General features: G+C 41.9%; 1 protein-coding gene across 2 annotated transcripts in view; it reads right to left on the bottom strand.

Moving 5' to 3' along the window:
- Ccdc170 (coiled-coil domain containing 170) overlaps positions 1-12416 on the bottom strand; it is an 82377-nt gene that overhangs the window by 51320 nt on the left and 18641 nt on the right. For both annotated transcript variants that reach the window (XM_085688076.2, XM_085688081.2), the window contains exons 2-3: positions 6085-6213; positions 4338-4594 (exon numbers count right to left, since the gene is read on the bottom strand). In XM_085688076.2, the coding sequence (XP_085544202.2) occupies positions 4338-4594; positions 6085-6213 (386 nt within the window). The remainder of the gene's footprint in view (positions 1-4337; positions 4595-6084; positions 6214-12416) is intronic.

The following is a 12416-nucleotide window of genomic DNA, read 5'->3' as shown; positions in this document are numbered from 1 at the left end:
CCAGCAAAAAAAAAAAAGCAATATTAACAGCCACACAAAGAGAATCTTTAGCATATGAACAATATATGGAAATTGACAAGCCAAGGAAATGTCAGATACTTGGTGTCCGAAAGGTTTATTGAAATAGCAATGCGTTCCCAATGCTTTAAATGCTCAGAGAGAGAGAGATAACCAAGAAACAGACATACTCTTAAGGCAAATTAGAATCATCTCAGTAATTTGGTATCATTTTTCAGTATTCTAGACAATAATCATGATTATTGCTTTCTTTTTTCCACGTTAAGTGTTTACTGCAAAAATTTTGACTCTATTCAAAGATTAACAAAGCATGTAATTGCACATACTCAAAAGCATATCATATTTCCATTTAGGAAAGTGCATTAATAAATGACTAGTGTTGCTCTATCTGTAGTTTCTGCGTGCTTGAAAAGCACGGTGCCTGCCATGACGCTGATAGATCTGCTTACGTGACCCCCACACATTATCCACAAGATTTCAACATCACAGCTCCGCTGCAAAGGCCCCTAAACTATGTCCATAGCTATTTGCTTCCCAACTGATCCAATAGAATTCCGAGAATCTACCCTAAGGAAATAATCACATAACTGTAAAAATGTGAGTATCTGCAGATGTCCTGATCTGAAGCACAATTAATAAAAAACTCCGGGTCAGAAATTGGGGTTCAACCTGAAGATCTAAAAAGCAAAACAGCCAGCCACTGGCTCTTACCTTGACCTCAGTCCGAAACGGCGATCCTGCCTCCTGGAATCTCAGTAGGAGACTGCATCTGAGAGCTGTCTTCCCCCATCTTATATTCCTCTCTAGGGCTGGGATTAAAGGCATGCACCACCATCTTTAAAGGCATACTCCACCCAGTTTCTATAGCAACTAGTGTGGCTACTGGGATTAAAGATGTGTGTCATTATGGCTACCGAGGTAAAAAGTGTGTATCATTGTGACTACTGGGAATAAAGGTGCGTGTCCTTATGGCTACGGAGATTAAAAGTGTGTAGTACCATATCTGGTCTGTAAGGCTAACCAGTGGGACTGTTTTGCTCTCAGATCTTCAGGCAGTCTTTATTTATAAAATACAGTTAAAATGCCACTACACTGTTCAGATGGTTTAATGGTAAACTTTTTAATGAAACTAAGTATTTATAGGAAAGAACCAGGGAACTGGTTTTGAGTAAATTAAGCTTTTTAAGACTTATTTATATTTTACATGCCTGAGTGTTTGCCTACTTGCATGTATGTGTACAACATGTGAGTCTGCCTGGTAGCCATCAAGACCTGAAGAGGGCGCAGGATCTTCTGGAACCAGAGGTATAAGCAGATTGTTGTGAGCTGCCAAACCTGCTCCCCTGAAAGAGCTGGAAGTGTACTTCACTGCTGAGCCATCTCTCCAGCTCCCAATTAAGTTGCTTTAAAAATGGAATATGAAAGGCCATTAGGGTGATAAACTAAATGACTTTTTAAAACATCAATAATGTATTAGTCGGTAAAAGTACTATATTGCATAGTGCAATTGGGGCAAAATCATCTGAAAGTCTATTCAAAATGTTAGTAAAATTTTCTATAAAGAAAGATTTTAAGTAATTTTAATTCTTCTTGGGATTTTTTTTGTATTGGAAGGGTATTTTACAATAAGTATGACATTTATTTTACATGTTTATCTAGTAGATAATTAATAAATATACCTATGCACTAAATCCTATCAAGGGTGCAAAAGATGCAACAGTAAGCAAAATAAATAAAAATCCTTGCCTCATGAAGCTTATGTTCAAGTTGGAAAGACTGATAAAAATATTAATCCATGTAAAATATAGAGCATTATTATATAAAGACTGGAGGGAAAGGATCAAACAGAAAACGGAATAAGAAATTTTTAGACACAGCCCTTATGAAAGGACTCAATGCACAGGTCCTTCTGAGTGAGTGCCTAGATTAGACATAGCCACGCTATCTAGGGAAGAACCTTGAAGACAAAGGGATGAGCAGGTGCAAAGGGCCCGAGGTAGGATCGTGTCTGTCCAGTTCAAGAATCAGCTAAGAAGCCAGAGGTCAGGAACAGAATAAGGGAGAGAAGGGTAACATCACCAGGTTAGTGTGAGCCGTTTTGGTTGCCAAAACACTAGGTCTTTACCCTAAGAAAGAAGAAAAGTCGCTGGCAAACTCTTAGCTGTGGACTGACATGATCTAATTTGTACTTTAACAGGATCATTCTGGTTGGAGATGCACTTTGAAAAAAGAAAGAAAATCATTTTTGAACTGGATGTTTCTATGCTGCATATGTTGAATGACTTAGCTTCCGTTGAGATAGTATGTACACTTGAGAGTTCTGGAAGATAATTATTAAGTCCTAAATCTGAACCCCTATGAATAAGATTAGTATATTTGGGGAGGAAATGAAAGCGGCTATCTCTCCTTCTCTTTCAATCATGGGAGAAAAAAGACATTCATCTTCAAACAGGAAGAGAGCCCTTACCAGGAAATGAATCAACCAGCACCTCAATCTTGAACTTCCCAGTCTCCAGAACTATGAGTAATAAATTTCTGCTGCCTAAGTCACTTGATCTATTATACTATAATGACACCCCAAATCACTTCAAGAATGAACTGGTACCAGGACTAGGGTTCTGAAATAGTATATACTTACGACAATAAGTCCAGGTGAGAGGTGATATTGGGGTAACAAATGCGAAAGAGTTAATATTTAGCTATATTTTAAGGTAGCAGTGAATACATTTGTTAAACAGAGAAGAATGTGAAAGAAAAAGAGAACCATGGTAAATACCAAGATATTTTACCCAACGGCTAGAAGAATGAAATTATCATCAAATCAAATAAGTACAGAAAGGTATGGTGGGAACCTCAGGATATCAGCTTCAGGCACAAAGTTGCAATGCCTGTTGGACATCTGCGTGAAGATGCCCAGGTTTGTGTGCCTTGTTTTGTGAGAGGAGAGTCAAGCTGAATACAGAGTTGCTGCGATATCACCTGCACCTAGATCATACTTAAAACACAGGAGACTAAATAACATGGAGATAAGAAGAAAGGCATCCCAATATTTGGAAGCCAAGAGGAAGAGGAAAAACACAAAAAGAGAAAAGAAAGACAAACTAGTTGTAGGCAATGTTCTGGAAGTCAAGAGAAAAAAATGGCTCACAGGTCAGCCGTAACTGATGCTGCAGTGGCCAGCCAGCCCTGAGCCATCACTGGTGACCATACCAAGGAATTCCAATGGAGCAGAGAAAAGAGCTAAACTGGAGACCTGGGTTCACAAAAAAATCCTTAAAGAACTCCTGTAATCTAAGCTCTCGGGAAGAAAAGGAAGGAGGATTGTGAATTCAACACCCAGGCTACACAGGGAGAACCTGTCTTGAAATCAAACTTTTTTAACAAAACAAAACAGAAGTTTTGTTATAGGTGGAAGAGGACAGGGGCTAGAGGCACTGGTTCATTTTTTAAGATGAACAAAAAAGCAGTTTTGTTATAGGTGGAAAAAGACAGGGGCTAGAGGCACTGGTTCACTTTTTAAGATGGAATACATAAAAATAGTATCAACTACTTCATTAATAATGATATTTAAAACTGGTCATGGTATGACATGAGTGTAATCCTAACATTCAGGAGGCAGAGGCAGAACAATCTTAAGTTCAAGACTACATAGCAACACCAAGTCTCTAAAACATATGAACATAATCCCAACATTTGGGAAGTAAAGGTAAGCAGATTGAGTTTGAGACTAGCCTGGTCTACCATTCCAGAATAGCCAGGATTGCATGAAGAGACTCTTGTCTTTAAAAAATAAAATAAAATCATTCATAGAATTTTAAAACATATTTTAGGAGCAAGCAGTTCCCGATTTTGTTTTAATAGTGACCTCTTGGCTGAACCAAGAGTGAAAAACCTGAGTTGTGTGAGTTCCTTGCATAAAATGCAATCAAATCGAATGAGGGCTGTGTAGAGCAGTCCGGTTTCATTGCATTTTTTTAGCTATCCACTAAATACGCTTCTGCGGGCTTCCCTGCCACTCTAGAGTTAAGCTCTATTTAAAGAAAATCTTACAGCTATTCATGTGATGAGCATTTGCAGTTCTCATTAGCAGGTTCAAACACGCATAAGACACGCTGTGTTTGCTGAAATACTTGACAATATATGAACTCGAGCAAAGTTTCCAAGACTACAAAGATACTTGAGGTCTGAATTTTTTTTTTTCCAGTTTGAGTTTCAAGGAAAAAATAATGCATAACATTCAAAGTCCACTCAAGACCTAGGCTAAGATCTGAAGCCAGGATGGTCACTAGCAAACGGGGAATCATTTCGAACTTTCTTACTGTAATTTTTCATCCAGCTCTAGGACTTTCTTCATGAGTTCCTGGTTCTCCTTCATCGCGGCGTGTGCGGTCATCTCGGTTCTGATTCTAGAGGTGGAGAGTGCTGCCGACTCCTCTTGGAGCTCCTGCACCCTGCCTCTCAGGGAGACGAGGAGAGAGGATTTTCTGGCACTGTGTTCTTTGTAGTTCTCCACTTCAGCCTTCAGCTCTTGACAGCAAACTTCTTTGGAAAGCATCTTGGAGCGGAGCTCTCGAAGCTAAACGTAAAGAGAAAGTGGGGGAAGAGGCCAAAGGGGCTTAACAATGTGCCACTGGAGCGCCTACCAAATGAGCCAAAATGGTAATTGAAACTTTCATCCTTTATTCATGACCAGTCCAATTTCATTTTCTCTTTCTTGAATTTGGATCTGCATTACCAAATTGGAAATTATGAGTGAATAAATTCCTGACTAATAGTCATGGTCTTATCTTTTTCAAAAATCAGTCGAAGGCTGGTGTGATAGCCTCATGGAAGAGTAATGGTATAGAGTGTGAGAGACTTTGAATACTCAGCACACAGAACAAAAAAAAAACTGAGCAATGTCTTAAGTCGATTTCAGGCTACTCAGGAAACATTTGTGGTGGATATTACGGAAAGCAATAAAGTATTTCATAGTGGGATCCCGTTTACTCTGCCAGCATTGCTGCCTGTAGTGCTGATTTACAATGATTCGGGGAACCTCCAAGTCACCCTGTGATTTCATGGCCACAGCTATTTCTCAAGTAAATTCAGATGTCCGGGATACCACTGCACTTCTCCCGTTTGCCTTTTAGATCACGATTGTAGGTGGTAAAAATAATAATAATAATAATAGAGAGACTTACATAGATATAATCTACAAGTAGAAAGTAGAAAAAGACAAGATCTCCTGAGTAAATTGGGAGCATGGGAGCCTTAGGGGAGGATTGAAGGGGGAGGAGAGAAGCAGGGAGGGGAGCAGAGAAAAATGAAGAGCTCAATAAATATCAATAAAAAATAATAATATTCAGATTCCTGGGGGAAATATAGCAACAAAGAGAAATTACGCGAAGGGAACTTTTGGACCTCTGTGGGTTCTGAAGCATCAAAATGCTGGAAGGTGTTTGCATCCTACTGACGGAGACCGTCTGGTCTCTTGTGTGGGACCATTTTCACACACATGTGCTTCTTTGGAACTTAGAGTGTGCGTGAATGCAGCGTCACACACATGGTACAAGTTCATCTCTCCTCTGGTCCCGGGCGCCCTCAGTGACCCTGTTAGTTACCTCACAGGCTAGACCATCTCCCCCCCCACCCCGCAGCCACTGCCCCCGGAGCAGAATGAGTCCCAAGTGGTTCTGAAACTCTGCTACACTAGTCGTTCTTGGAATTTTCCCAGACGATCAGAGCTCTCTCACATGAAGAGAATTCAGAAATCCCTCTAAGAGCTGTGAAGTACAAGCAATCCACATAAAAGGAAGATATTCTGAAGGAGACGTCAAGTCCCCCAAGGCCCAAGCAACTTTAACCCATCATCCTCAGGTGTCCCCAGGTTATGCAGACTTCACCGAAATCTAAAAGCCAGCATGGAGTCGGAGGCGCTAAGCACATGAGAAAGTAAGTCTAAACTTTGTCCATAGGTGAAATCCCTTGCTTACCATCCTGTTTCTGATCCCCAGCCACCCATTGCACTCTGTAAAAGGCTGAAAGGATGCCCTTCTGGGTGATGAGATGTGTACAGTGTCTCACCTCAGACTGAGCACATTCAAACTTGACCAAAGTTGCTGCAAGTTCACTTTGAACGTTTTCAGCCATAGTCCGGTAGTGGTTCAGCTGTTCCCGGGTGACTGGAAATTCCATGGGTTGATTGGCAGTTTCCTGGTAGAGGTTCCCCAAAAGACAAAGCATTAAAAGGAGTGTTAAACAGTCTGTCCTCTGAGGTTGCACAAAGACAGCTCAGAGGGAAGTTTTCTTTGTATTTCAAATGCATAGAAAATGCTGCCAAGAATGTGCTGTGTCTTGTTCTTAAAGTTGAAAAGAAAGAGGCCGCCCAAGAAATAATGATGCACACACGCCTGAGACCATGGTAGAGAGATGAAGCATTTGGATGCCGTGGCCAACACCTATAACCATAGCACTCAAGAAGCTGAGGCAGGAGGATTGAAAGTGTGAAGAGGCCAACCCGTACAACATAGAAAAACCCTATATCTTACAAGAAAAATGAATCTTATATCATTGTATGAGAAAAATAACATGGCTGCTCAGTAGTAGATGAGTGATGCTTTGAGTTAGATCTCCAATGAAAGAAAGGAAGAAGGGTGGGAGAGTGGGAGGGAAGGAGGAAGGGAAGGAGGAAGGAAGGAAGGAAGGAAGGAAGGAAGGAAGGAAGGAAGGAAGGAAGGAGGAAGAAAGAAGGAAGGAAGAAGGAAGGAAGGGGAATAGAGAGGAAGGTTTAAGAAAACAGGCATGGTAGCACTTGGGGGTTGGAGGCAATAGGATCAGGACTTAAAAATTAACATTGACCACTTAGCAACTTCAAGGCCCAGCCTGGGCTACATGAGTTCCTGTCTCACAAAGCACAAAACAACAGAACAAGAAGAAGAAAAAGAGAAGGAAAAAGAAAGAGGATGAAGAAAAAAGTGAAGACGAGGCACAAGAAGAAGGAGGAGGAAGAGGAGGAGGAAGACAAGGAGAAGGAGAAGAAGAAACTAAGCAAGAAAGAAAGAATTGGTGTTTGCTAGTTTAAAGTATTTTCCTAGCTAGGAAGATGGCTCATAGGAAGATGGCTCAGTGGATAAAGCACTTGCCATGCAAATGTGAGGACTTGAGTTCAAATCCCTAGGACCCATATAAAAGCCAGGAGTTTATCTGTGCCAGCAATTCTACAGGGAAATGCAGGGCAGAGACAGAGGAATCCCTGTAGCTCACAGGCCAGCCCCTGCCTGGAGTACACAGCACTGAACTACAAAGAGATCCTGTCTCAAACAAGGTGGAAGGTGAGGACCAGCATTCGAGGCTTTCCTCTGACCTCCATAGGAGAACCATGCTAACGGGCCCTGACCGTGAATGAACACACACATCATTCACACACATGCACAAAAAAATAAAATAATATTTTTGTTACCTTCTACTTAAACAATAGCTCACATCTGCCCCAAACAAACAAACAAACAAACAAACAAAAAAAGAGCCAGCAACGAGTTCTTAAAGGAGGCTCTTTCCAGCTGCTATATCCTGTGGAACAACCTTCACTGTTCTCTGAATACGAAGATGATTGGCTGCTTTCTGATCTCATGTCTTTCCCAAGGGATTGCACAGCTCACATGTAAAAGGTTGCCATCTTGTTCATGGTTCATTTTGTCATTTATCTCAATATCAAAATCTCCCTCAGGTCACAAAAGTGACCTAAGTGAACGCATGAGGTGAGGGGTGAGATGGTGGAGACTTCAGAAGTCAGGGTCCTTCCCGAAGGCAACAGTTCTTGGCTTCACTGACAGCTGCTGATGGGTCCCTTCCTGGCCAAATCTTTCTTTTTGTTTTTGCTTATTTGTTTTAGATTTCACTTTATTTTATGTTTCTGGTTGTTTTGTCTGCATGTATACCTGTGCCCCACATGTGTGCCTAATGCCTGAAGAGGCCAGAAGAGGGTGCTGGGAGCTACAGGTGGTTGTGAGCTGCCTTGTGGGTACTGGTAATCAAACCCAGGTCCTCTGGAAGTGCAACAACTTAGCCATCTCTCCGGTCCCTCATTCCAATTTTGCAAGACAAACCATGTATTTGACTTTTTAAAGTAAAGCTGTCCCAGTTTTTGCAGCTTGACAAGGGACTTTAAAGTTTAAAAAAAAAAAAGTGAACCAAGTAAACACAGCTGAGCAGCAGATTCAGCGGGGCAGGTTCCAATCTGCCACCTGTTCTTTGTGTCTATGTATGTATGTATGTATGTATGTATGTATGTATGTATGTGTGTATGTATGTATGTATGTATGTATGTATGTATGTATGTATGGTGCCTTAGTTTGAACATTGCTGTGGTTAATGATGTTACCTCAACAGGATGTGTGGTGTGTGTGGTGTAGGGAACACGGACTGGAACAGAACACAATGACCATGGAATGACTGTAGGGAGCACAGACTGCGACAGAAGACGATGACCATGGAATGACTGTAGGGAGCACAGACTGTGACAGAAGACAATGACCAAGGAAGGACTGTAGGGAGCACAGACTGGAACCTAGATGAGAGCTGGTGTGGGCTGGTAAATGGTACCATCCCACAAGTTGGGGTCACAAGCTTAATAAAAATGAGCAAGCGTCACTCTAGGCTTCCTGACTGAGGGTGCAGAGTAATGGTGACACTTGCCACTATGCCATCCTGGCCATGATGGGCTGCACCCTCAAACTCTAAGCCAGAGTACACGCTTCCTTCCATTGCTGTCCTTAGACATTTTACCACAGTCATGAGAAAAAATGACAGGGCTAAAACAGACATATGTCTATACCCACCTCTGTGAATTCTCCAGGCCCTGTGGTCTGCGTGGAAGACATGTAAGAAAACCACTCATTTTTGAAGGATCATGGAAGAGATCTTGGAAAGGGGAATTGCATGGAATATCCCAGCACCTCAGAAGACATGTGAGGAAAACCACTAATGGCTGCCAGAGACTACTCAACAGCCAACCACCCGCACTTGACACATCCATGCATGCGCACACGCCACCAAGCAGCCCTGAACTGAACAACAAACGTTGCCATGGCCTGTGTGTGGTAATCCACAAGATGCCAAACAAAAGCTCCAGAACCCTTAGTGACAGCCAGTGTTTGCAGTCACAACACAGTCAAGGTGGTTAAATTCTCCTGGGCAGAGAGCAGAAGAGTTGAATGGAAGCTCTTAGTGCCGGGGTCATATCCTGCCAGCCTCATTCGGGATTCAGAAGGGCCCACTGACCCTCGCCACCACTTCCCACGTGAGGCCATGAGCACCTGAACTGTACTCAGGAGGTTTCAACTTTAGTGTACATGGCCCACCATTTAATAAAAGTTTTATTAGAAAAATAAGTTCTCCAATGGCTATGATCTCTTTCAACACCAAAGCACACTTCACTTAGGAAGTGATGTAATTATCTCACAGTTTTATATCTCCTAATAAAAATGCAATGTGCCCACTGAATATAATATTAAGAGTCCTATGAAACAGTTCAGAAATAGCCCTTCATCTTAGCAGGTCCTGGTCTAAAGCAGATCTGTATCAAAAGGATTAACACCTTCAAGTGTTCATGGCTGGACAAGGATGTATTCTGGTTAAAACGGGGCTCTGGGTGCAAAGTGCTCCATGTGTTGAGCTTACCAAACTTGTGCAAAGCCTTGGTGTCAATCTCTTGCACTACCAAAGCAAACAAACACCCACAGCTCAACTTTCCAGCTATTTCCCCTTGAAAACCATTTACGTGTGTATGCAGAAGCATGCACAAAGATAATTATTACTATTCTGTGATTTCTAATAACAGCAAAAGGGAAGAGGCTATTAGAACAATGCAAACTCCTGTTCACGTGACTCCTGTTCACGTGACGCCTGTTCACGTGACTCCTGTTCACGTGATGCCTGTTCACGTGACAGTTATCAAGCAAAGGTCTCCTGAGCTGCAGAACCTCACAACACAGCAAATAGGAGCCAGAGCTATGTCGGAGGATTATATTGTTTCCAAGAGACATCACTGAGCAAACCCAGCAACGTATAGAGCTACAATCTGATGCGGTGTTCATAAACCAAAAGAAAAGGGAAAATACCACTATGTGTATTCCTCTAAGTACATCTGAGACAAATCAAGGGGAGCAAAGCACCAGAACTCACATGCCTGATGGCAATAATGACCTCCAGCAGGGGAACCAGTGTTGAACACGGTGTAACAGTGTAACGGCTTAGCTTTATATCATTTGCATAATTAAATATAAGTTTTAAGATGCTGGCAAGAAATACTGTGGTTCTTTTCCTCTTCCCATATTTTCCAGGTCCTTCGCAAGGACTGCACATTACTTTCATCATCAGAAATCACGTCCTCTGTGTAAGTTTTTTTCCTTTTATTGAAAGTACATATTTCTCACGTACTATATCCTGATTACAGTTCTCTTCCCTCTACTCTTCGCACTCCCCTTCAGCTGCTCTCCTGCCTGGATCCGCTCTCTCTCTGTCTCCCCCTGGAAAACAAACAGGCTTCTAAGGGATAAAAATAAAACACAGCAAAATTAAACATAATAACACACTGGAGTTGCACAAGACAAGCAGAAGGAAAGGAGTGCGAGAGAAGGCACGAGAATCGAAGACCCACTAGTTCACACACTCAGGAATCCCATAAAAAACACCACTAAGCCAGAAGTCATGATATAGATCCAAAAAGCCTGGTGCAGACCTGTGTATGCCCGGTGCATGCTGCTTCTATCTCAGGGAGTTCATATGAACTTCGATCCCATTGATTTAGAGGACCTTGTTTTCACCGCATCCTCCATCCCCTACTGAGTTTTTTTTAAAGGGGCAAGCATAGCTAAAATAGACTATCCCTGCTGCTTATCTATGAAGACTACAGTGCCCAAGAGGAGGCTGTGACAGCACAGACTGGAACACAGGTAGAAGCTGATATTCCAGGAGGGTTGTTTTTTTTTTTATCAAGCCCTCCTGTAGCTTTTTTTTAATCCCTCAACTTTAACTGTAAGTATTAAACTATCTTCGCTTCATTTTTTTTCACTCTATTCACACTGGCAGAATTAAGGCCCCATCCATCTGTCCTCCCATGAGGACAATTGAAGCCATTAGGTACCACCCAGCTAGCCCACGAAGCAATTTTATATTAATTTTAGAGAGCCAACTACATATGATTGGATTCTGCTACTGATACTATTATAATAATGAATGAAATTGCCTTTTGGTGGCTTTTAGTCTTTTCAGAATAAAGGATAGTTTCAACGTTCAGTGCCAGAAAGCAAAGAGAAGCTCACTCATAACTTAGTACACAATGTGCCAAGATATCTGACCTGTGGACAGTGTCGTGGGCCAGTCTTGCTACTACAGTGCCTAGCTGTCTTATTATCTCATGGACTAAAATAAAAATGAAAGGAGGAAAAGGAAGAGAAGGAGGAAAACCACTGCCAGTTGCCAGTATGGGACACACAAAAGCCCTTAAGTTCATTCCATTCTCATTGATGAGTCTCAAAGCCATTCTCCCTCTGCTCCAGCATCCATAATGTTCAACTGAATTACCACAAACTCTTCCATTATTGAATCTCTCTCTCTCTCTCTCTCTCTCGCTCTCTCTCGCTCTCTCTCGCTCTCCTAATTCAATAAACCCATTGCAAAGAATACACACTATTCTAGAACTTTTTACAATAACCCTATGTAACATGAGGGCCGGCTTGTTGGGGTTTCTGTCCCACCCGGTACCCCACAACCGGCAATTCCCAAAGAAAATAACACGGAGTCTACATTAGGTTATAAACTGATTGGCCCATTAGCTCAGGCATCTTGTTAACCCTTGTAACTTATATTAACCCATTATTGTTATCTATGGTAGCCATATGGCTTGGTACCTTTTTCAGCTGTCAGCTTACATGTTGCCTCTTCAGTGGTCTGCACAGGAATGGCGAGGGAGCTTCCTGCTTCCCAGAATATTCCTGTTCTCATCGCCCTGCCTCTACTTCCTGTCTGGTTGACCCACCTATACTTCCTGCCTGGCCAATCAGCGTTTTATTAAAATACATGATTGACAGAATACAGACAATTCTCCTACACCAACCCTACTAATAGGGGTTGTCCTTAAATCACTACTTAAAACTGAGCAAAGTCAGGACCCAAAAGAAAATTATATTGACAAGTTTAAAAAAAAACAACAACAATAGTAAGAAGATGGAGGGGGGGAGAAGGGCAGAAGAGGGGAGAGAGGAAGAGAGAGAAAAAAAGCTACAGATCTATAACAATGGTTGCTTTTCTGTGCCATATTCGTTCAATGTACACTTTGTGAATTGGTGTATAAAATGTGGTAGTCGCTTTGGAGTAAACTCTGCCCCATAGTCTGTCCAGTTCTACACGAGGCTTAT

This window comes from Myodes glareolus, chromosome 1 (assembly GCF_982192425.1).
Source record: "Myodes glareolus chromosome 1, mMyoGla1.1, whole genome shotgun sequence".
NCBI classification, from domain to species: domain Eukaryota; kingdom Metazoa; phylum Chordata; class Mammalia; order Rodentia; family Cricetidae; genus Myodes; species Myodes glareolus.
This window is presented reverse-complemented; position numbering and strand designations above follow the sequence as displayed.